The sequence below is a fragment of the Temnothorax curvispinosus genome, unplaced genomic scaffold (genome assembly GCF_003070985.1).
Source record: "Temnothorax curvispinosus isolate PA1 unplaced genomic scaffold, ASM307098v1 QBEX01001491.1, whole genome shotgun sequence".
Lineage (NCBI taxonomy): Eukaryota > Metazoa > Arthropoda > Insecta > Hymenoptera > Formicidae > Temnothorax > Temnothorax curvispinosus.
The window spans coordinates 400,572-424,282 of NW_020211271.1; the positions used below are offsets into that span (position 1 = coordinate 400,572).

A 23,711-nucleotide genomic window follows, 5' to 3' on the forward strand; every position below is an offset into this window, starting at 1 on the left:
TATGCGCAATATAGTAAAAAAATAACCGCGAAATATAAGCTTTTGTCTATAAGTATAATAAAGTTGCCTGCATGTTATATTTATATATTTTTATTTTTATACTTCATAATGGTGTTCGATGATTTTTTATAATCAAACCGTAATTTGACTACAGAACATTCATGAATAATCATGTAACCCGTGTCATTATGATTAGAACAATAATGCACAGATGGTTTACTTCTGACAGGTGTAATGATGAATGATACTAGCAATGAATGACATGAATAAATGTCATGAATAATAATGGATAATATTGCGAAATAACAGACTAAAAGATAAACTCTTCAATTCGTTTAAATTGCAAAATTTGTGCCGAGGAATAATCAGACTTTTAGGATTTTGATGACCTTTTAAAGATAAATTTTGCAAGTGAAACAATTTATAAAAACATATAATTTATTCATTTTTTAGGAATTAAAATAATCTCTCGACCCTGAAACTCGATATGGATTTCAATAAAACTTTTTGTAAATACTGCATATCGGATAAAAAAACAGGCTAAGCTTACTACAAATAAAATTTAGCTTAAATAATCTTAATTATTAACGCAGTTTCGAATTACAATCAAATTACAATGTAAAAAAAACAATTATTGTTCCTAATTTCTGTTAATAAAAAAAGGTTTGCTTATATTCTCTTCTAATGCAACCGATATACAAATTTTTATTATGAAATATATTGTAGTTACTTTAAGCATCATCGCCCGGTGAATTTTTGTCCGAAATAAACACACGAGCGTTAAAGGAAACCACGAAAATCAGATGCCAAATATCGTTGGGAAAATACGCGAGATAAAGAAAACGCTATTCAGTAACCGAGTTTGCACTGATAGTACAAGCTACCGGATCATCGGGTGGACATAGATGAAGACGTATACCAGCGGGGTCATTCGCTACAAAGATATATGCGGAAGAAAGAGACGAAGCGATTTATACTCCGTGCCGAGAAAGTTTTCTCGCGTTTGAAAAACCGAGACGGCGAGATGGAGGGCAAATACGCGACGAAGAAACAACGAGGAACATACGTGCGTTTGTGTTACTTCAATCTTTGAAGGCAATCGGAAGTCACTACGTCTCTTTCCGTTTCAGCCGGAAAGTAGCTACAATAGAAATGGCATTGTCGGAAAGTTACAAAGGGCCTGCCAAATCATATTTGCTCCACAAATTAATTCTCCACTCTCCGCCTCCTTCCGTTTCTTCTTCCAGTCGAAAAACAAATTTCACGCGACAATAGAAATTTTCGCCTGTCCATTTGAGCGAGCACAAACATTCTCTATTTCTCCAAGAGAAATTATCTCTCTCTCGTTTTCTTTCTCGGGTATTTTTAAACATTAATATTGTTGCACGATGCAATATCTTATTTAATTTGCCACCGAGTGGACATTCTAATTATTCGCAACGCGAATTACGTGCGTCTATACATTTCTCATCGTGATATTATGTCAACATTATGTAATGCGTTTCAAAAATAGGATGCATGTGCATGCATGTGCTTATGTTTAAACATTAGTTTCGACAGATGGTTTTTGCGAATACTTCCATGAAGAGTATACTCATGCCGGCACACTTCATTACGTGTCACGGCGAGTCATTTATCTCCTCGCAAGTATCCATATATCGCGACATATTCCGAGATTGCTCGCAGAGTGCTTGATCGCATCTTTCGTGTGTAAAAAAATTAATTTTCCTACGTACGGATTTTAACGTATAGATTAAAAGGAATTTGTGTTTGTTACAATCGTAGAAGAGCGAGGGGACGACCTAAATCACTCGGGAATAAAAAAGTTCGCGTTGTAAAGTGCGTGTAATACAGAACATGTGTGGGAGGATGGACAGTTCTCCAGAAAATAACTGAAAAATGGCTGATGTAAATCCCGCGTTTCATCGCTCAGCAATATTTTTCGACAAAACGCAAACGAATTCCCGTTCATCGAAAAAAATTCGACCATTATTTCTCAAACGCAAAAACCTGATAACATAGCGTAGTATGCTAATCCACCGAAGTCAGAGTGTATTTTTGATACGCATTATCTGCGCGCTGTTACGTCGTAAATGTCTCACTATCAAAATTGCGTTTCTTCGTCACGTAATCTTTACGAAGTTGATATACTATACGATCAGTCACAGGTCCATATACTCGTCTAGCGTTAAACGTAAGAAAAATCGGAGCAAACCGAGAGAACGCGTACACACCATCGCAGGACTGTTTATATTTACGTATAGACGCACAACTTCTTTGAATTTGTTCACGTGCTCGCGGTCTATAGGTCTAAGAAAAATCGAAGGAAACAAAAATGTAAATATGTGCACCTCGCACAAAGATGAATAACAAATTGACAGAGAGTGCCCGAGCCTTTGCCATTGACCAGGAATTTTTTATCTCCTTTATCTCCAATATGCGCGCTTTTTGTCTTGAATATTACGTATCTCGATTACCATATACGCTTTTAAATAAAATCGAAATCACCGCGAGAGAAAAACCGGCGGAACTACTATTTAGTATCAGTTATGAAGAAAAAATACGTATATAAAATAAGTGTTCTCTTTTTTCTCTCTTAAATATATTCCGCGCGATTAATAGAACGGAAAATCCAAGTACGTCTCAGCAGTGACCAGCCAAGGATAAGCCGGCAAGTAGAGTAAAGAGTAAACACCGCCTTGGCTCTTCGTCCTAAGGAAAGAAACGTCCAAGCACGAGGAAAGGAAGGTCGCGCGGCCGCGTCGTAGAGCCAATCTTTCGCGCGCGGTACGCTTGAGCCCTAAGCGGGTAAGTAGGTACGACAACGGAGGAGGAAAGAGTTAGGTAGAGGGTGGGCGCGGATCGATGCATCGGCGGCGCGAATCGGAGTAGCATGCTTCTTCCCGTAAAGCTTGCGCCAGACTATGCACGACTCGTAGCTTTGCTATTCCTGCGAAATTCATACAAATGGGTAAATTCGAGCTCGCAGGCGTTTGTCGCTTACCGATCGTGTCGTGATTCGCCGGCGAAATGGTTTTCAACGAGGTCAAAGGGCGCGAATCGACCGATTCGCGTGTGGCGCTGTTTTAGCGACAAGATTCATATTTACTTTTACGTATAATGAAAAGTCCATTATGGTGATTAAACTATACTCGACTGGAAAATTAGATTAATTATTATGATGGACTTTTTCATTATGCTAATTAATCTAATCAAACTTGCCATGGAATCCGAGAGAATACATGATCGCAAATTATAAATTGCGAATGGTGAAGGGTACATCTACATTGGTAAACGGTGAGTTTCCGGGTTACGGCAAATGTATCGGCAATTTCCCCTGAAATGTTCGGGCAGGTAGCTCCTCCAACGAATTCCCTTAGTCGTCGTCTAAAGAATTTCGAAAAGGAGAATTTTAGTTTTCGCTGGAAAATGACTCGAGCTCTTTTCTCGCTCCGGAAGACCTCCGGAGATCGCTGCGATTAAAGTCCCGGAGATCTTAGCAGTGGGATAGACAAATTGGATAACTTAAGACGAATGACTCGCGTCGAATCTCCTCGAAAAGCTCCGGCTCTTCGCGCGAGATCGGGAGATAGACACTTCCATTACAGTTAAATACGTACGCGACTAAGTCGCGCAAATTCGGAGTCTTTATTCTTCATTTTCGGAAATAGAAAGTTCAGTTGTCGATAACGATCAACGGCTCGAGTGCCTCGCGTCGTTTCTGCAAAAAAAAAGCCTTCAGCTTCGCGCTAGAAATCGGACGAGAGAGACACTTCTATTGTTACGGCTAGAAATTAATTCTGTCAATGTTGATTAAACTCTCGCGTTACGATTTAACTATTTTAACTGATTCTCCGTTCATTCTCTTTCTATCTGAATTGTGCTACCCGCTATAATGTAGACAACGATAGAGATAGACCACCCACTCGACTGCCAATTACTAACCAACGCTGATAAAATCCAGTCTTGCAAATATGTGCAAACAAAGAGCGAGTTTAAACTCCTCACTTATTTTGTGAAAGATAAGTCTTCGATTAGAAACATGCGTATAACAAGTCCTCGTTTCAGAGAATGTGGCTTTCGCGAGTCAAAGTCTGGATTTTAGCACGAATTCGCGTTGCTTCTTCGAGAAGCTTTCATCTCTCGCGAGAAATCAGAGGATACAGTCCTGCGATCAGAAACGTACTCGAACGAATCTTTTATCCAGAGATGAGATGCTCTCGCGAGTTGAAGATTCTCGATAGCGTCAGGTAAATTCAGCTTGATTTGCACATCGAGCAGGAGCTTCGACCATTCGCGCAACTAGACTCTACTGAACTAACATAGGCTGACAAACGCGTTGTCACGATCGGGAAACGTATACGCGAGTCGCGTAATACAGAGTCCTCGTTTCTCGTTCTTACTAGAGACCAGCCAGCGTCCTTGTTTGTTATTCTACAGCCGCGACGCTCATTTTTTTCCCCTTTTTACACGCAGATACGGCGAACGGACACGAAGGGACGAAAGGGGAAAGGAGTTCGGTTTCGTACTTAATTTCATGGGCCGCGAGAACGTCCAGCCTAGAAAGAGATCTCTCGGGACGTCCTGCGTGACCGGGAAGCGACGGATTCGGGGAAGGGAAAAGGTGGGCTTCCGTCGCCCTTCAAAGCCGCGCGATCGCTCATCTTCTCATTTACGATCGCGGATCCACGCGACACGTTCGTGAAATTCTCGTCACGTCGCTCTCGGTTCAGCGAGTCGTCCGTCGTCCCTGCCTTTCCCTCCCCTTTCGAGAACTCTGCTCGTCCTCGGCGGAAGAGAAACGTGCGGACGAGGGACCATCTAGAGACGATGAAGAGGAGGAAGAAGAGGGACCCAACGAATCTTCTCACGATAACGCGATAACGTTATCTCCTCTTTCTTTCTCTCGCTTTCTGTCTCTCTCCTTCTCCCTCCCCGACGACGACTTCTCTCTCGCGCGCGCCGTTGATCGATGACCGGTCACACGCTTCGCGGTTCCCGCGGCGCGGAATCGCCCGCTCCGCGAGGAAAATGTTACGTGAGATTAGCGCGCGACGGCCGCGGGTGAGGGAGACGGAACGGACAGATGGACGAACAGACGAGAGCGAACCGGAAAACGGAGAGAAGGAAATAGGCGGGATACTCACCACCGATGCTCAGCGTTCTCCATCGGGTCTTGCGCTTGGAACCCTTCTTGCCCATTTCTCGCGGTCGCCCGCACCACCACTACCACCACCTCCTCCTCCTCCTCCTCCTTCGTCTGCACTCTGCGCCTCGTCCTGCGCCGCGATGATCTTCCTCGGTCGATCGTTCGTTTCTTCTGCTTCTTCTTCCTCGTTTTTCTCCCTTTTATGACATTGACGACCCTCGGCGAGTGATCGTCATCGCGCGGCGGATCCTCTCGGGCACAGTTCGCGCACTACCTCGTCGGTAGCATCGCGAGAATCGCCGTCGCTCGCTCGCTCGTCGATCGGAGGGGGTCGAAAGGGGGGAAGGGGAGGGTTAAAAGGCTCACGGTCCTACGATTCGATCACTCGCTCGTTTCGTTCGTTCGTTCGTGTTTGTCGTCGCGGACGTGTAACGTAGAACGGCGCGGATACTACTTGCTCCCTTTCTCTCTCTTTTTCTCTCTCGCGAAAAGGCAAGTCTCTCGTTACGCGAACAATTCTAATATGTAATCCACGCCGCTCGAACGGCGACCGCATACTGCGGACCTCACCTCACCCCACTTCACCCCTTCCGACGGTGCTCCACCACCCACCTCGCTCCGTTCTCCCTCTCTCATTCTCTCTTCTTCTCTCTCTTCCTCTCGTCGTGCTCCCTCCTCCGCGCCGAGCCGATAGATTGCTCCGATTGCTCCTCTCGTTCACGTTTATCTGCACCTGGCTGCACCTTCTGCTCTCAAAGCGGGACGGCCGTACGCTCGCGGCGCAGCAAGAGGGAGAGGGAGAGGCGGAAGTGCGCGCGCGCGCGCGCAGAAAGTGCAGATGTTCGTAACCTGTACGCGCCGCCGCAATACCGGTCGTTCCGATTCACGTGGTTCCTCGGTAACTTCCTTTCCTACGAGCTGAGTCGAAGTTGTTCGCTAAGCGCGCCTCGCAGCCGCGTCGTGTCCTCCTCGCGATCCACGTTCGTGCAAAACGTCGCAAGTCTCGAGTTCGAGTACCGAATCGCACTGAATTGCGCCGCGACTTTGCGCGGCCTCAGGAATTCGAACCGCTCTCCGGGCGCTCTCGTCGCGCGCGGCGCGCATGCGCCCCCCGTTGCCGTGGCGACCGGTGTAAACAACCGCACGCCATTTTCTCCGGCTAACGGCAGTGTCGGCACTGTCGGCAGCTGATCTAGCGATTCCCGCGACTTCTCGATGGAGATTCTCGTCGTCGTCGAGTCTCACGTGGTTTCACGTCTCGAGATCGTTTAATCGGGAATATCAAAACGCGCCGTTTTACACGCGTGTCCGAAAAAGTATAACTTAAATAACTGAATTAAACGAATTCTGTGTCGCGCAGTTCAAACTTGTGCATTGTTTCCAAGAAAAATAAAATAAAAACTGATGAGTGCAGCTTAGCGCCAATTGTGTGTAACGATATTGAATTTACCTTTCCCTTTTTCTTTAATCGCTCAATACGAATATGTAATTTATTGAAGCCAAACATGACATTAAAATTAAAATCTAACGTTAGCTGTGAAGTGATAATAATCAATATCGGATTTAGCGAAATAAATTTACGTTAATTAATTCAGTTAATGCTCTTTCGCTCGCGAAAGGTCTTTGTGTCTGAAAGAAAGAAATTTTTCACGCGAACAGAGATATGTTGGAGTTAATAGAGTCCTCGTCTGAGTCTTAATCAAACGGAGCCGGCGCGATCGAAGATAGGTTATGTGCGCCATGCGAAGTTAAAGAAATATTTCAAGTTACGTTTAAAGCGCGCGATAATATAAACCCCTTCATTTACGTAACAATACGTTTATGTAATTAATTGGGAAACGTAGTTAATCGTAAATAATCGTAACGTTGTTTTGCGCGCAGGTTGAACGTACAGGTTAGGTCGCGACAGCGGCTGACGGCAGAGGAAGGATGCTCCGGATCTTATCGCTCCACGACTTCGAGAGTCCCGCCTTCGGCGAGGCGGCCATCATCGGCCTGATCGAGGGCGTCATCCATTACTGCGCCTACGATGCCCTGCAGGACGAGATGCAGCCCTTCGCCAAGTACCTGCGTGACTACCCCGAGGTGTCCGTCACGCAGGAGATCCTCGCGACCCGCGAGACCGCGCGCACGATCAGCGCCGGGGAACTGTTCCTCCCCGTTCACGACAGCGTCTTCAAAAAGATCGTCAATGTATGGAGAGAGAGAGGGTTGTCCGAGGCGATCCGCTTTGCCGCAGCCACAGATCCAGAACAGATTACGAACGTTGTGCACTGGATCGCGACGAGGTATGGCATTTCCGTATCTTTATCGTGTTCTTCGCGGGATTTAATGCATCTGCGTGTCGATAACGGAAAGTATATGACGATTTCAGGCTGAATCGAGTATTGGATTTGATGGACAGAGGAATATATCACAGAGATGTGTTGCCGATGTCGGGAAATGGATCTGTTACCGATATCGTTGCTACACGGGACTGGAATACATCGCTGGTAGGATCATTTAGTATTCAGGAATCTCTACAGGCACGTTCGAAACGTTTATAAGTATTCTGAGTATTTATTATAGGTAAGGTGTCTGTCCTGGCATCCGCACTGCACTCGCCTGGCTGTGGCCATGAGGGACGATAGAATTCGTATTTTCTCGCAAGGTCTACTGGGGGTACCGGTATTGAGGCACAGTGCGCAAAAGTCAGTTTGCTGTTTGAGTTGGAGACCGCACGCCGGTCGCGAATTAGCGGTTGCTTGCTATTCCGGAGTATTAATTTGGACAATAGAGTTGGGAGCAGCTAGTAATTTACTCAGCCACGCGATACTTTTGAAGCAAAGAAATCATGTACCCGTTACAAACGTCGTATGGCATCCACAAGTAATATATCATTTTATTTCTGTCAATATGCATTAAATATAATAGGAATTACACTCACAGATAGTGTTATAATGTAAAGTTTTTTTCCAGGGTGATTTGTTGGCATCTTGCTCACCGACGGATTCAAATATAATGATTTGGAATGTTTCTAAAGAAGAAGGGGTTCCTCTGAAACGCGTCGGTGGAGGTGGCATATGCTTTACATGTTGGTCGCCTTGTGGCTTGCGATTATTTTCTGCTTCATGCAGAAATATTTTTAGGTAATATCTTTACATAAATAGGTAACAGAAAACTCAATTAAATGTGTAGTTAAAACAGGATATTTAATTTTAGAGTTTGGAATACTGGCGTTCCAACGCCATGGCATACAGAAAAGTGGACTGTACCCCAAGGTCGTGTAGCAACTGCATGCTTTGGTCCCAACTTAACGCTGCTCTTCGCCACAACCGGAGATCCTGCTACGATATTCTCGTTGCCGTTGCAAGATACTATATTTGACGTTAAAAAGGCTACCAATAACGATGTAAAGATAGCTATGCGTCTAATCGATTTAACGAAAGTAAATTTTTCATCGGATGATAATGATGATTATATCACGGTGGGCGGGAAAATAGTTTCTATGGAATGGGATCCAACAGGAAAATATCTTGCCATTCTTTTCCAGGTTTGTAAAAAAATATATGAATTTAGCTGCACTCTTTTATCCACTTTTCGTTTATAAAATGGAATAGATGTACGTACTAACTTTGAAGAAAGAGAAATGAATCATAGGATCTCTGGTGCTAATTTGTTTTTTCTTCTCGATAACAGGACAGTCCAGTTATTGCTCTAGTGAAAACGAACTTGAGTCGTTTATCGCGGATAGTGGAAGTGCAGCCGAGCTGTCTTATCAAAGGATTTCCCGGAGAAGTGCCGAACTGCATTAACTTCTATCAAAAACGTACGTCGTGGATTTGTTTAACAATAGCTTGGAGCAGTGGACGCGTGCAGCATTTTCCGATTGTGGAAAATGAATCTAGAGTTGATACTAGCACATATTCCACGCTATTACCTCAATTTGTGAGACCGAATGGATCGTACAGCTTTGACGTCCGCGGTTACAGGCAATATTAAGTTATTATAATATAATACAGTAGCAATAAGACAATAAGATAATAATAAGACATTTTTCTATTTTTATTCGTAAATGATAATATAATAATGAAATAATGAACTAATAAACTCATTTGCAAGATAATACCTCATTAATTAACTGCATTTGCGTCGCAGGCAATATAAAACTTCTCTAGACATATGTATGTATGCGTATATAGAGCTTACGCAATTCTCGTTTGAGGGAACTTTATACCCGTTTTACCGTCTTCGAGAGAAAGAAGAGAAAAAAATGAGTGGCCCGTCGTTAGACTCTCTAATGGACTGCGCTTGTAGCGTATGGAGGAGCATAGAACACAACGCGTTCTCTTCAGTGCCTAATTATACGAAGTCACATGCAGAGCGCGCGTCTTTCTATTTTTACGTCGCTTGACCGAATGCTAAACGGTTTGTCGGCACGTTGTGTATGTATGTATGTACGTGACCCACGCTATTTTCAATACTCCGCGTATGTGAATGTGAATGACCGAGCGTGTCTCGAGTACCTAAATCGAATTGATTTAATCCGAACAATTTTTTCTTCATTTTGCCTTTTTCCTTTTTTATAAAGAAAAATGAAGAGAGTTAATTTCACGCACAGTACCCGTTGTTAAATCATCAAGCTTTGAGAATCCAATCTGAGTGAAAAATAAGCGCGCCGTTAACGTATCGCGGATCGTCAATATCGGCTAAAACGTAAGCTTAACGCATATTTTCTGATGTTTATTCATTCTTATCGGTCTTGATATGATCGCTTTTTGGAGATTACGCGTGCGGGGACGCGGGTGGACGGTTGTTTTTATGCGGGGCGCGATTAAACGCGCTCAGGATGATTTTTCTCTTCTTTTTCCACTCGTTTCGCTGTTATTGCATCCGTATGGAGGGATGAGAACATGATCGGTGTCCTTTTTACGGTATATTTATTTTGAGGGCGGTCTCTCTCTCTCTCTCTTTTTCTCGGGGTCGCGTACGCACATGCGGCGACTATGGTACGAGCGAAGCTGACAGGTGCCCGAGCAAAAAAGTTAGGACCGCGAGCGGTTATAGTGTGCATGTAATGTAAGCACAGAGGGCTGGCAGACCACATGTGCCACTCTATCACTTATCTACCCGTAATATGACGTACTAACTTGCCCAGAGAGATGCACCAGGACGCGTACATGCGCATACTCGCATACGCGCGCTCATAATTTTCCGCGGAAGGGAGAAACACCGAGATGAAAACGGAGCTCCGAATCCCGTCCACATATTATACATATAGGAAAAAAAAGAAAAACACAAAATGACATATTGTAACACACTGAAGAGGAGCGTGAGATTTAACGAAAAATTTGAAACGAAAATATTCCATTTTGGTTGTATGTACACCAAAACCGGATTTCTCCTTTAGGATTTCGTACTCAGTTTAAATGTCATCGACCTGCTAACGGCTGCGAGGTCACCGCCCTGTGTGTCGTTGAAGCAACGATTGTCACTTCGGGTTCGGGGATGTTTTCTTAAGGATAGGGTTGGCTGACAGGTGAATCGTGAATCGTGATTCGAACGAGAGAAAGAAACGGCGCGGCCGACCGAGTTTTCGGTCTTCGCGATCATTCTCTTCGCGCGAATCGCGAAGAATCGAGACGATCGCGACGAGGTGAGAAGAACGAGCGAGGGTGGTCTGGTAAGATAGACGAGCGAGGAGTGAACGACTTGTCCTCATGTGGCACGCCTATGGAAGCATGTTGTTAATAAGTGACGCGTGTGTGGCAGCTGGTCTTACATTTTTTGCCCCCGCACCCGATTCTTAGGGGCTCGAGCGACGAAAGATCGTCTCGAGCGCGCTCCCCCTCTTTCATTCTTTCCCTTCTTTTCCCTTTCGCTCGTTGCGTCCTCCTTCGTTTCTCCCTCGCTTACGCGCCGTCTTGGATACTTTTTCAAACAATTTTCGACGCGATGAATCACGTGTATCAACTCGACGCTAGCAACCCACGATCGAAAATTAATTCTTTGCGGTCCTATGTCAAAGACCTGACAATTCTACCCCGAATTCCGACTCGAATTACAGGTTGCTAAAAAATGATAATAGTTATCAGAAAAATTGTGAAAAATAATTTTACTTTACGTAGCCGCCAGTCTTTTTGTTAACCTAGTATATCATGAACACATCATATACACATGATATACTAGGAAGATGTTTTGCAACCTGTCTCTTCCATTGGGTCTCTCAGAATAGAATTCCGTTTCTACCATGTATTTTAACATATCGCTCATCTACAACAATGAATTGCCATTTAAATTTATTTTCTGGAAAACTTTGTTTTTCAAGCTATGTTGTTATTGCAGCAAATAAGCGATATGTATGCGTTTCTCAATGTATCTTTTATGTATGTGCGCATTCTAATTCTTCCAATGTATTACGCGACACATAAAACCGTGAGCGAAATCCTAAACTCTGGCGCGAATTATAGAATCCTTTAAAACGGGCCCTAGGCATCATGGGGGCGAAATCATGAATGGTTCGTGCGTGGAAGGACCGCCGACGACGTGAGGTCGCCGAACGCGCGTATTTACGCGCCTCGGCAGATGTTCGGTCGCAACCCGCGACCCCCGGGGGTCCCCGCGAAGGGAAAACCGCGCGTACCCCAGCGACAAGTGCAGCGGCGGGTTGCGGCCGTGTACCGCGAAGAAGAAGCGCATCAGGAGGGGGCTCTCGGCTGCCGCGATGCAGCCACGCGAGTGGGCGGCGCGATGTTCCCTTCTCGCCCTCCGTTTTCCAAGAAGAGGAGCATTCGATCTCGAAGGGCCACGCTCTTCATTAGAGGAGGAGGAGGTGGTGGAGGGTGGGAGATCCCTTGATCTCCTCTCTCAACTTTCTGAGAGATTCCTCCGACGGAGGAGAGAGGATTGTCTCGCAGCTGATAGTCTTCGACGAGACGCGTTAACGGGTGGTGCGAAAGCGCCGGACCCCCCGATTTCCCGCTTTATCAGTTCCGCGAGAAGAAACCGGTGCTGTCCTCGTTCGTTCGCTGTATACGGTCCTCATTTCTCGCGATCGTTATCGCGCGCGTGCCACGCAAGGAAGACAGATAGAGAGGGTGGGAGAGAAGGCTCTCGAGCGGAAAAGGCCGGCGCGATAAGCGGCCCGCCGATCATCGTGTACATGTTGATACGTTGATATCGAAGTAAGCCGTTTCTCTGACGTTATTCTCGAATTTCGCGCTATCTCCGCCTCCCGGAGAAAGTGAGGCGCAATTGGACGTCTCCCTGTACTCGCGAAGATAGTTCAAGTTTAAAGGGACGTGCTATCCGCTAAATCGAAAAATCCGGCGGTGACTGCGACACGCAGTCTGGATTTCTGAAAAAAAAAAGTCAGAGATTTCGTTATTGTGCTCCTACATGATCGCGCCTCATTTCCTTCTGGTGATTACACTGGATTGAAGGGTGGTCCTCTTCGAGAGAGTTAATTTTCTAGAGATCGCGATCGAGACAAGCAGGTGAGACGTCATTTCAACTTGTGCGGCTGTCCGAAAGCGAATCGAGCACGTCACTTCTGTCAGTCGTGATCGCGAGAGGTGCTCCTCGCAACTATAGAGACGATCGCAATCGCGATTTTAGAGCCGCGATATAACGTACAAAAGCTGTACGTAAGTACTGAAAGTCCCATTTACGGATTTAGCCAAAGCCAGATCTGGTACCGATCTCGTTTTACTTTTTTATTTTTTGGTATCCCATATAATGCGCATGACATTAATTATTATCTGACGCATTGATCAACCGAACGTACGTTTTCCGTTTCAATCTATTTTTCACCATTAAGTCACATGGGTCTATCGAGAATTATATAAATGCGCGCATGATTGATTATCAAATTAGATCGTGACGCATGGAAAGAATCGCGTGACTATTCGCTTCGCGGAAGTAAGTCGGATGTCGGATGAATCTTTGGCGAGGTCCATGATATTTTTAGGGTAACCCTGATGAGGGTGAACCGAATAACGGGGGAACATCGACACGCGCAGAACCGTTCGACAAATTCCAACGACGCGATCGTCGGTGGCGATCGTCGCGAATTCGTTCCATCATTGTTATCCGCTGATATTTCCGCAGGCTCTGCCGCGTTATCTCGCGTCTTACGCGATGACGAGGGAGAGCCACGTGATAATAACGCGATCGGGCACAAAGTGCACGGTGTCGGATAAGGCGCTGCAAAGCGCGTCTCGCGGCTCGCTTTCTCAATTCTCGCGAGCGTCGCGCGGCGTTACAAAATCCGTGGGTTTCGCAACCTTCCGATCGGCGTGCTGCAACTAACGCACATATCGGTATGATTGACGGCAGGCTGCCGGCGGCTACGAGCTCGGATCGACGAGGAGGACGACGACGACGACGGAAGAAGAGGAGGCGGAGGAGGAAGAGGAGATGCACCTCGAGGATTACCACGGCGAGAGGAGCGAGGAGGACGTGCGACGGCCCGTGTCCGTTCTGGAGCAAGACGACTTCGTCGACGACGGTTCCCTGCCCGATCTGATGTCCATGACGATGGCCGGCATGGACGTCGACGTCGCCCAGTGCTGGACGACCTCGCAAGCGGACAACGTCTTCTTCTCGCCGCTGGAAACCGACGCGGACCCGCGAGATTATCTCGACTGGGACCAGGTGCCCGTGGTCTTTCAGTATCCCTCCAACGGTGGTGGATCACCGGGTGGTAGCACTTCCAGCGAAGCAACAACGCCGATCTGGAGCAACGCGGCGACAGCGACGACGACGACGACGACGACGACGGATCATGACGAGGACAAATCGGACCGGAAGTTACCCTCAATGGGCTCGGCTTTCCCCTTCTCGCGCACATTCTGCAACACGATCTATCCGGAATTTGGAGCGGAGTCGCAGGGTGATTATCAGGATTATCCGGACTGCCAGGAGGACGTGGTGTCGTTGCTGATGAGCATTCAGAACGACGTGGCGGCTCAGAGCTACAACCCTCCAGTCGCCGACGAATTCGACCTCAGTCTGATTAGGGGCGACCCGACGTCGTTGCTGAGCACCGTGGACTCGTCGTCCGCGAACTGTTTCGCGAGCGACGATCAGCAGGAACCGTCCCAGAGCTTCAATCCGCCGTACTACGCGGTCGGGCATCTCGTCTCCTCCCAGCAGCAGCCATCGACGATCAATCTCGCTGGTGAGCTTGTCGGCGCGATGGACAGTTTCGGTAATCAGGTGATACTACCGCGGAACGAGGGTCTGCTGCTCGGGAATGATCGACGTGTCGCCGGGTCGAAGGTCGCTGAAACCGAGAAGAACGACAAGTCTTACGGTAAGCGCCATTGTCCTCGTTTATTTTAGAGAAACTGAATCTTTCACGCTCTCATTTCGCCAGAATTTACCCGCGAGTTCTATCAGATTGACGAAAAGAGCCTGCTCCGGCTAAATCAAAACGAGAATTCTCAGCATTTTTAGAATATTGGACCGAAGAGTCCAGGTCGCTCCGAGTATTTCCGGCATCCGAAAGAAAGTATAATGAGCTTCCAACATTTTCAGCGTCGTTAGATATGCCACGCGATATCCGGATATGCGGGATATGTGTGGCAATCTCCGCGCACGCACGCAATTTCTGTTCCAGTTGCGCGTGTTTACGTTTCGCGTGCGTACGTCACGTTGCAGATTGCGCGAGACCGGTGGACGATAGCCTCGCGTCGGCTTATCAGTGCCGCTGGATCGACTGCGGCTGTGCGTTCGCGGAGCAGGAGGGCCTGGTGCGGCACATCGAGAGGCGGCACGTGGAGTCGTCCTCGGCGAGCGCGCACGGCCACGGCAGGCGGATTCAGCGGGACCGGGACAAGGAGCGAGACGACAAGGAGACGGGAGAGAGCTTCTCCGTCGCGACGCCGGCGACGACGACGGGCCGCGAGGACGAGTTCGCCTGCCTGTGGCAAGGATGTCCGCGCGCCCGGCCGTTCAACGCGAGATACAAGTTGCTGATCCACATGCGAGTGCACACCCAAGAAAAGCCGAACAAATGTCCGGTTAGTGTTCTCGTTCGTCCCTTCTCGGCGATTTCCAACTCCAGCGTGACTCCAATAACGCGCCTTACGGTCCTTCAGTAACCCTTTTCATTATCTCATTGGTCGTTTCATCAAGTCGTATGTAAATATACTAAAAAAAGAAAATTCCTTTAATGGTGGAGATTCTTTGATCATTTGTGTTTTTGGTTTTATCATTTTTATTATAATTTTCTTGTCAGTCCCAAATACATCGCGTTTTTGCATTAAGCAAATAGATTCTCATAAGCAATTTAATTGAAAATTTTACGGACTGATTCTGTTTGTTCTATAATTGCACAAGTCATATCGATATCGTTGTTTTCTATATATTCATCAAGCTTTGTTTTCTACAAAATTGTCCGCTAGCAAAATTAATTTCTTACTGTTGATGTTTATTTCAGTTTGCCGGCTGTAAGAAGGCATTCAGTCGATTAGAAAACTTGAAGATACATCAGAGATCGCACACGGGCGAAAGGCCTTATGCGTGTCAACACAATGGATGTTCAAAGGCGTTTAGCAACAGCAGCGATCGAGCAAAACATCAGAGAACACACTATGACAGAGTAGGGTGTCTTTCTTATTTCTCACACATTTAATAAATACGTAATTGACAATTTAAGTTTCTTTTTTATATTTCTTATTAGCAGCTAATCTTTTTGGTTTAATATGATCTTATTCGATATGCTGTACCGATATAAATTGTTATGGGACGTATTACGGCTTATTAATATCCTGCAAAAATTAATATAAGCTTTATAGTATTATTATTTATAGTATAAAGCTTTATGGTATAAGCTTTGTATCTTTGATTTATAATCTTCGATAAAAAAATAATTTTGATGGTAAATTTTTTTTTTTCTAGAAACCATACGCTTGCCAGGTAATCGGCTGCGGCAAACGTTACACCGATCCATCGAGTCTTAGAAAGCACCTGAAAAATCATACGGAAAATTCAAGTACGTTGTCCAGTCTGTTATCGTCGGATAAGATTTCAACGAATAATGTGACAGCAATAGGACACAAGTTAAACTCGACAATTCCTCAGCGAGGAAGCCATGACGCGTGCATTTTTGACGTGGAAACGAATCATTCGTATAAATTGTCTAAAACTTATGTCAAAGAAGAGAACACATCGCCGAACAATACGTGCCAGCTGAATAGAATCTCCCTGAATTTTGACGGCAATCAGCAGGAATACGTGCCGATCGAATCGGTTCGTCATCTTCTGATCAACGACCTCACCAACGCACAGGACGAGAATACAGGTAATGGATATATTCAATCAATCCAACTGTTAGAGAGTGTTATATATTTCAAGTCTTTGGTACCATGAAGTCACGAAGCTCGTCAGAATTTGAAGGAAAACGATTTTAATAAGTGAATACTTATTAGAATAATTTTAATTATTTTATTTTGTATGTATAATATTCTATTTCCTATTAATAGTTGTGCAGAATATTTCAAAAAGATCTCATGGTATTAATTGCAAATTACATTTCGAGCATCTTCTCGGATCGATTGAAGGTCTCGCTTATCGTCGTGACGACGTGTGGCTTTCATATTCAGCATGATCTATATTTTTTCAGTCGACATTTTCAATGTAGGAAAATCTGACCGAGATGCGATAAGAACCACTAGAACTTACTACTTATTACTACTTACATTATAGTGTTTCTAACATATGCGCGCAAGATACGGTGTGACCTTTAACTTTTATTGGTAATCGAGTAAGACTTTGTTTTTCAGTTTACGAGATGTATGACAGTTTCTCTTTGCATAAATAGCATTTGCGAAATAGACCAATGGAATTATTTAAATCAATATCTAGTCTTGATAATTGAAGAAAGAATGTATCCCGAGAAATCTTCTCTTAGCTGTGTTTTCTGATCTTCTATTATATAATTTCTTAGAAAAAGAGGATCATATCTATTTCTCGAAGAAATATAGGTAGCATCTTTCACAAATATATTTGACGTGATGCGAGATGCTATTGTTTCCTTGATTCTCTTTCTTGAGTTCTATTATATTTCTAGAGGTAGGGTGCAATTCCGCAAAGATCATAAACCATCGGTTGTACATGCGTGCGTGCGTGCGTGCATCTCGCGGGCGCGTGCTGGCTTTTTCTGTCGCGGCTCGCGTATCGCGCCGATGACAGTGTTCGCGCCTGGCCGTCTATAGCTGATCTCAGAGGAGGTTCGCCGCCCGCTCCTTTATGCCTTTACCCCATACCGAGTCTTAAAATAATATTCCTTACTTTTTTGGGAGGGAAAGGAGGGCCGTACGGCGTACGCCGCGTACGAAGGACGCGCGAACGGGTGAAGTCGCGTACGCGTGACAAAACAGATGACAAAACAGATTGCCACGTGCCACGCACCCGTGCTATTTCCAAAGGAGCCCTCGCGTAAATGTAATTTCGTGAAAGTATATAAAAACGTGCGCGCGAGATGAAGCGCGTGAAAGAGAGAGGGAGAGTGAGAGAAAGCGAGAATGAGAACGAAGCACCGTGACCATCGTTATTCTTTGCAGGATTCTGCGTGCCCGCGGAGGACGACGTGCCGGATTTCCACGAGCTCGACATCGAGCGACAGTTCCACGAGCTGAGCGCCCTGAACGACGCTATCTTCATCGACGGATGAGCCTCCTCGGCGGGAGAGTCCCTTCCCTGACGAAGCGAAAGACAGGATGCGATGCGTCGGTGAATGAACGAAAGAATAAACGTTCAATGTAATTTAACGTGCATCTTGATTCGATTAAGATTCGCTGTGCAATTAATCACCAATCCTGCCGATTCTTCAATTTCTATTAAAAAGAATTACGTTTGCTCTTTATATAATTTACGTATTTTTTCTGATGGAAAGAAGAAGCATGAGTGATTCACCGATCATTTACTGACGCGTTCATCCTGCCCTCGCGATCTCACTGTTTCGTTTCTCTCTTTTTACGACTTCTTTTATACTCATTAGTCCGTTGTAATTGACAAATCGCATATATTTTTGTACATAGATACTTATGTATATTATCTTCCTCGTATGCATAGTCGAGCTATTCTTTTGTTTCACAGAATTATATGAAGAAGAAAAACTAATCTCTTAAGCAATTTAATGCATATCGTGTAAACAAGCGTTATGGATTTACGCCCTGATGAAACTTTAATTCTGGCTGCACTCGTTTCAGTTCTTCGTGTAAATCTATAGCGCGTTTCTTAAAAGTTGCGGCGAGCTCGGGATTCTTCTGCGCGCCTTCTCCGCGCGCGTGCATCTGCGACAGGTTTGCGCAGGCATATGGATTGCCGTGCTCGCAGCTCTTCAACGACAACTTATATGCTTCTTTGTAGTTCTTTTCGATAACGTCCTCTATGCCGCCCAGATAGATACCCGATAGGTAGAAACAGGCCTTGTCTGAGTTGTACACGTCGCAGGCCTTCTTCAGGTACCTGACGCCCGCTTGGACCTGAGTGGCCCTATCCTTCTCTCCGACGTCGTTCTTGGACGTTCCCAGGACACCGGCATGCAGACATCCGGACTCGTCATTGAGCTCGCAGCTTTTCGACATGTACTTGTACGCCGTCGGTAAATCCTTCTTGCAACCTTTACCTGCGTGAATAAAAAGAACGTTATGAAGAATATATAATAGAATAATTAGACTTAGATATTCTAGCCCGATCTTATATTTAAGATCTCAAGAAGCTACAGTAGAGATTCTCAATCTTTTTTGTCAAAAGGGCCACATTAAAATCTTTATAATGACCAGGGGTAAGTTTTATTTTTAATAATTATATAAAAATAAAATATGTTTACATTATTTATTATTTACAATTCTTTCATATTATAAAAGTCCGACCAAGTTGCAGAATCAAAATACAAAAATATATAATTTAATACTGAAATTTTTTGGCGAGTCAGATAAAACTTTACAGAGATCAGATTGGGGACTCTTGAGCTATATCGCTTCAATGGCTAAATGGAATCTTAATATTACTTCAGATTAAATGATTTTAATAGCCATACAGTTATTTCATCGGTTTTTTTATGGGATTTTAATATATTTAAAATTAAATTTAAGATGATCTTCAATATAAGATTGGAATACTGCGATTTGAATAATTAAAATAGTTCTGCAATGCAGAACCAACTCTAAAATCTTACTTTTCTGCTAAAGTAAATTTCGCAAATTAAAAATAAAATGCTGTGCCAGCATTATTTCAAATATAACAAACTATCCTCCTCAAATACAATTTTATGTATTATATGTGTTCTTAGAAAATCTGTCTACATGTGAAGTATTAGAGGAACGCGCGTTTGATTCCTTATTGCGTAACTGCATCCATTTCGAAGTCTGCGCCACGACGCCACGATGGACATTCTCGACATCTACCGCAGATGCCGTAACTAACATTGCGAGCGTCTGCTAGAGCACCTCGTGAGTCGTGGCATTTCGTGGCTCTCGTGCTTCTCTCGTTGAACTCACCGATCGCTTTGAAATCGCCGAATTTCGCACAGCTCCTGGCGTAGTTGTACTGATCGCAGGTCGTCTTGTACAACGACGCAGCCTTCGCCATGTCCGCGTTCACCGCCTCATAATAGTCGCCCAGCAAGTGGCACACTGTTCCGAAGCAAAAACGTTATCTTTTAACCGGTTGAGGTTAGATTCTAAACTTGACTCACCCTCCGGTTTTTTCTCGCTGTAGCAACCGAACTGATACTCTATGTGAAGGTTCTTCAGGTACTCCTTCACGTCCTCCTCTTTCTTCAAGTCGTACGCCATCGTCTCGGTCCTCCTATCTCACGTCGTACGCGCGATCGCATAATAACGGAGCATCCGCCATATCAGGAATCAGGATACAGATATACACCTAATACACCTGTTCTCTTTAAAAAAAAACAAGAAGTACGCATCTTTAGCGCCACCTGGAGCTACGATCGCGAGTGAGAGAATCGCGAGAGGAGTCGACTTTTTGCTTTGCGCTGACAGCTGACACTTTGCCGCCAAATTTTGCTGATCTCAATCGAGAAAGTCATCTTGCACGGAGGCCTACCAGCTTTTCTTTATTAGGATTAGTGATTACGTTGGGATAACACGAGTTTCCTCAAAATGACATGTAGGTATATCTGCGTTTCGCACATGCACGAGATTGTGTGCTTTGCAGTCGATTTGTTTTGGTCGTGTATCGTGTACTATCTCGTCGCACTTTCAATACTTTAATAAATAAAATAGATATATATTTAGATTTTCTTTTTTGGAAGATTAAGGGAAACGAAAGGTGTACAAGGTGCAATAGATCTTGTAAACTAGAATGTGCAATAAATCTTGTAAACTCTATGTTACACAAGGTTAAGGAAATTCCTTTGTTCTCTGCTATATTTTATGTTGATTATCTCATTCCAGCGATCGAGATAAAGAATTGGACGCCGGAGTACTATGTCGCAAATCAGTCGGACTGTCAGCAAATTCTGGAAGGTTCAGATGCACTGATGGAAATACCGTTGTTGAACAATGCTCGATTACACGACATCAAAGATAAAGAGTTGGTCAGATTCCGAGGGATGATTCAGGATATGTATAATCCTGAGTATTATTTTAAGCAGTACGAGGTGAAGAACACAGACACAGGGGAGAGTAACATTAGATCCGGGATGTATATGGATGCGGCTCGATGTCTGGTAAATTATCTATCTGTTTTTAATTTTTCTTGTATACGTTAGAAGCCATTTTGTGTGACTCTGTGAAACCACTGAGAAATCCATTTTAGTTGAATCAACTAAATCTTTTGGTTGGAAAATTTTTTGTTATGTTAACCAAATTTTTGGTCAACCAAAAGATTTAGTTGATTCAACTAAAATGGGTTTCTCAGTGCTTGTCAGAAATGTGTTGTCCCTGCTACCACATGAGCAGCGGATAAGAAGCAGAGTCTAGATTAAAGTAACATGCAGATCAGGTGTGGGATGCTATGAGAACAGTTTTTCTCATGTATAAATACTGCATACACATTTGGTGCGTTCGGGAAGACGCTATTAGTGCTATTTGCTTATTCTATCCTTGTTTTACACCTGATGATGAGCGATAAAGATAAAATGATGTAATAGCGCTAATAGCGCGCTTCCCGAACGCAACCATTATCATCATTTCATTTCAATGGCGCAACAGTCCGAGTCGGACCTGGTTCCACCAGGACTGGATTCGAACCTTTGGTTTAGCAGACCAGTGCGCTGTCTGCTACGCCACGCTCGCTCTCAGATATACACATTATCACAGAAACATAATATCTATCGAATGTTCGTCTATAGTAGTGTTTATTAACTTTTATTTTGAGTACAGCCGCACGAAGAAATATCGTTGTATTCCAACAAGAATAAAAACTCAGAGAGACAAACTTACGTTGTGATTTCTATACCTGGGTTAAATGACTGGGCAAAGGAAAAGAGTACGAATACACGGACTTCTGATGCAACGACACACAACAATAGTATCAGTAAAAGGAGTTTGGATGATAATGACTCAGAGGAAATGGATTGCTCGGAACCTGTTACAAAAAAAGAGAAAGTCTCAGATAGTAATGATGTAGACATGAGCAATACAAAAGTTCAAAATATGTTATCAGAAGATCACATATTGAATTTTCCAATTCCAATTGATGGGGGAAGAGCTTGCATAGTAAAGGTAAATTATATTAAATAAAAAAATAGATATATATACATTAAATAAAAAATATATATGATGTATATTTTTCTCAATTGATATTTTCTTAATACTTTTCAGGTTTATGACGAGACTATCTTAAAACTGAACCAGGTTATCGATGTAATAGGATTTATATCGTTGGATCCAATATTAAGTACTATTCATGGCTCAGATGATGAGATGAACGAAGCCGAAATACATACTCATAATCCACCGGCTTCCCTAGTACCTCGGTTACACGCAGTAAAAATAATTGAGCTCACAAAACCTAAAATTTTAAATGCTCCGGAAATAATGTCTAAAGCACAGCTCATCAGGAGTGATTTGCACATAATATTAAGTCAATTACTATTTGGAGATAGCTTAGCTGCGGATTACTTGATATGTCACCTGCTTTCTACAATGTAATTTTTTCTTAATACTTTTACAGAAATATACATCTGAGCGTGTTATTTCTGTAATATTTTATCTTTTGTAATGTTTTTAGATATATGAGGAGAGATTACTTTTGTCTCGGTACATTTCCGTTGAACATAACGAATTTTCCAGCGAGTAAACTCAAGATTTTCCCGAAAGAGTTTTATAATTTTCTAAAATTATTTGTAAAGAAAAGTCACTTTTTGGAGATGACTTTGGAAAATTTGAACGAACTGGCTTTAATTCCGAAGTAAGTTTGTCTCGTTGAATGCACATTGTCAGTATGCACGTATATCACGTATGACGAATATATTCGCATTGTTTTCAGGAAGGATTATGAATGCAATAGATTGACGAGTGGTATTCTTCAATTAAGCAATAATACGCACCTTGTAATAGACGAGACAGGCTTAACCACCGGTACACTTACTGGGACTGGCAAGGAAAATTATAAAGCCCTTTCTGATCTACTTACGTTTCAAAAACTGACGTACGACTTTAAGTATTACACAATGGAATACGAAACAGACATCCCAATTCTAATCTTTTCCGATGTGAAGTCGTTCGTTCCTGTAAGTATTTATTTATAGCATATAAAGTATATTACTCTTTTTCTATGAAAATTAACTAATGAAATGTTCATTTATAGTGTCCCATTCAAATTATTTTAAATGTCGATGCGGATTCGGAAAATTTATATAGTCAGGTAGTTGAAGCTGCACATCAGTATTTGAAAGATGAGAATCGATTGGCGAATATGCGTCAGTACATAGAAGCCTTGAAGGACGCAGAATTCGTTTTTAATGAAGAAATCACAAAAGTATGTCATACTTGCTTGATTCTTTCGACGTTAATATCTATGTTCATTCAATTTACTTTAATGGCTTTGTTTTTTTTAATATATATTTAATTATCTTATATTATTTTGTTATATGTTCAGACTATCCAAGACGATTTTGTGAAGATGCGCAGTGCAAACAAGAATATAGATGCAGACAACCTACACGCATTAATGGTTTTCGCTAGATTAATGTCTTTATCTTATGGACAAACGACGCTAGATATAGAATGCTGGAAGAAAACCGTGCAATTGGAAATGGAAAGAATGAGTAGGCTGCCACAGCGCGGAAGGTAATCGTTGGACCCAGGAAAGAATTATAATACCGAGTATACATCAAATCATGCGATACTAATATTTATTTTCTACGTATCTTTGTAATTATTTCATTAATAATAATAATGTAAAAATTATATACCATTATATCTGTATACATTTTTATGAAATAGGACGAAAGTTCAATAGCCGTTTAATAGCCCATATTCTCCTTGGCGTGCCTCTCATTACGTTCCTTTTGGACACTTCGAAATCCTATCCGGGCGGATTCACCGTACCCCTTGGAATGATCAACTTCAAGTCTCGCTCCTGGAATGTGGCCTGTATAACC

The 23,711-nt window shown here is 43.6% G+C and overlaps 5 protein-coding genes across 12 annotated transcripts in view; 3 read left to right on the forward strand and 2 right to left on the reverse strand.

Annotated features, from left to right (window-relative positions):
- LOC112464225 overlaps positions 1–5,676 on the reverse strand; it is a 26,495-nt gene extending 20,819 nt beyond the window's left edge. The window contains exon 1 of the mRNA XM_025031109.1: positions 5,148–5,676. Coding sequence (XP_024886877.1) covers positions 5,148–5,202 — 55 coding nt within the window. The 5' untranslated portion in view covers positions 5,203–5,676. The remainder of the gene's footprint in view (positions 1–5,147) is intronic.
- Positions 5,677–5,858: 182 nt separating this feature from the next.
- LOC112464245 (aladin-like) lies at positions 5,859–9,425 on the forward strand. 4 transcript variants are annotated; one of them, XM_025031138.1, is made up of 7 exons: positions 5,859–6,047; positions 7,031–7,437; positions 7,524–7,641; positions 7,718–8,017; positions 8,108–8,277; positions 8,351–8,681; positions 8,828–9,425. In XM_025031138.1, exons 2-7 carry the CDS (start codon positions 7,079–7,081, stop codon positions 9,128–9,130), a joined length of 1,581 nt encoding a protein of 526 aa, XP_024886906.1. In that variant the 5' UTR covers positions 5,859–6,047; positions 7,031–7,078; the 3' UTR covers positions 9,131–9,425. The 4 variants fall into 4 exon arrangements, with proteins under 4 accessions (XP_024886906.1, XP_024886897.1, XP_024886886.1 ...); XM_025031129.1 differs by lacking the exon at positions 5,859–6,047 and adding an exon at positions 6,319–6,465; XM_025031118.1 differs by lacking the exon at positions 5,859–6,047 and adding an exon at positions 6,319–6,576 and having other exon boundaries at positions 8,828–9,424.
- Positions 9,426–12,083: 2,658 nt separating this feature from the next.
- LOC112464362 (zinc finger protein GLI1-like) lies at positions 12,084–18,004 on the forward strand. 4 transcript variants are annotated; one of them, XM_025031327.1, is made up of 6 exons: positions 12,084–12,624; positions 13,466–14,444; positions 14,792–15,153; positions 15,573–15,734; positions 16,034–16,436; positions 16,758–16,970. In XM_025031327.1, the coding sequence occupies exons 2-6, from the start codon at positions 13,547–13,549 to the stop codon at positions 16,838–16,840; spliced, it is 1,908 nt and encodes a 635-aa protein (XP_024887095.1). In that variant the 5' UTR covers positions 12,084–12,624; positions 13,466–13,546; the 3' UTR covers positions 16,841–16,970. The 4 variants fall into 4 exon arrangements, with proteins under 4 accessions (XP_024887095.1, XP_024887078.1, XP_024887091.1 ...); XM_025031310.1 differs by lacking the exon at positions 16,758–16,970 and adding an exon at positions 17,698–18,004 and having other exon boundaries at positions 12,087–12,624; XM_025031323.1 differs by lacking the exon at positions 16,758–16,970 and adding an exon at positions 17,698–18,004 and having other exon boundaries at positions 12,087–12,312.
- Positions 18,005–18,141: 137 nt separating this feature from the next.
- Positions 18,142–20,024, reverse strand: LOC112464410 (cytochrome c oxidase assembly factor 7 homolog). The gene is made up of 3 exons (XM_025031378.1): positions 19,836–20,024; positions 19,639–19,773; positions 18,142–18,764 (listed from the first exon to the last, which is right to left on the reverse strand). The coding sequence occupies exons 1-3, from the start codon at positions 19,933–19,935 to the stop codon at positions 18,295–18,297; spliced, it is 705 nt and encodes a 234-aa protein (XP_024887146.1). The 5' UTR covers positions 19,936–20,024; the 3' UTR covers positions 18,142–18,294.
- Positions 20,025–20,176: 152 nt separating this feature from the next.
- LOC112464382 (mini-chromosome maintenance complex-binding protein-like) overlaps positions 20,177–23,711 on the forward strand; it is a 14,361-nt gene continuing 10,826 nt past the window's right edge. The window contains exons 1-9 of one of the 2 annotated variants that reach the window (XM_025031338.1): positions 20,177–20,269; positions 20,557–20,831; positions 21,487–21,828; positions 21,928–22,253; positions 22,337–22,516; positions 22,595–22,838; positions 22,916–23,086; positions 23,207–23,397; positions 23,554–23,674. In XM_025031338.1, coding sequence (XP_024887106.1) covers positions 20,263–20,269; positions 20,557–20,831; positions 21,487–21,828; positions 21,928–22,253; positions 22,337–22,516; positions 22,595–22,838; positions 22,916–23,086; positions 23,207–23,397; positions 23,554–23,569 — 1,752 coding nt within the window. In that variant the 5' untranslated portion in view covers positions 20,177–20,262 and the 3' untranslated portion in view covers positions 23,570–23,674. Of the gene's footprint in view, positions 20,270–20,556; positions 20,832–21,486; positions 21,829–21,927; positions 22,254–22,336; positions 22,517–22,594; positions 22,839–22,915; positions 23,087–23,206; positions 23,398–23,553; positions 23,675–23,711 lie in introns of those variants that run through there. The other variant, XM_025031346.1, reaches the window with a different exon arrangement.

Bases quoted from the DNA above. Each gene is read 5' to 3' on its own strand.
- LOC112464410 (XM_025031378.1), bottom strand. From the start codon at position 19,935: ATGGCGTACGACTTGAAGAAAGAGGAGGACGTGAAGGAGTACCTGAAG. The intron at 19,774-19,835 runs GTGAGTCAAGTT...GCTTCGGAACAG, and splicing joins CAGCGAGAAAAAACCGGAGG to TGTGCCACTTGCTGGGCGAC. The intron at 18,765-19,638 runs GTGAGTTCAACG...TTATTCACGCAG, and splicing joins CGGCGATTTCAAAGCGATCG to GTAAAGGTTGCAAGAAGGAT.
- LOC112464362 (XM_025031310.1), top strand. From the start codon at position 13,547: ATGCACCTCGAGGATTACCACGGCGAGAGGAGCGAGGAGGACGTGCGA. The intron at 15,154-15,572 runs GTTAGTGTTCTC...TGTTTATTTCAG, and splicing joins AAAAGCCGAACAAATGTCCG to TTTGCCGGCTGTAAGAAGGC. The intron at 16,437-17,697 runs GTAATGGATATA...TATTCTTTGCAG, and splicing joins CGCACAGGACGAGAATACAG to GATTCTGCGTGCCCGCGGAG.
- LOC112464245 (XM_025031138.1), top strand. From the start codon at position 7,079: ATGCTCCGGATCTTATCGCTCCACGACTTCGAGAGTCCCGCCTTCGGC. The intron at 7,438-7,523 runs GTATGGCATTTC...TGACGATTTCAG, and splicing joins GTGCACTGGATCGCGACGAG to GCTGAATCGAGTATTGGATT. The intron at 8,018-8,107 runs GTAATATATCAT...GTTTTTTTCCAG, and splicing joins ACGTCGTATGGCATCCACAA to GGTGATTTGTTGGCATCTTG.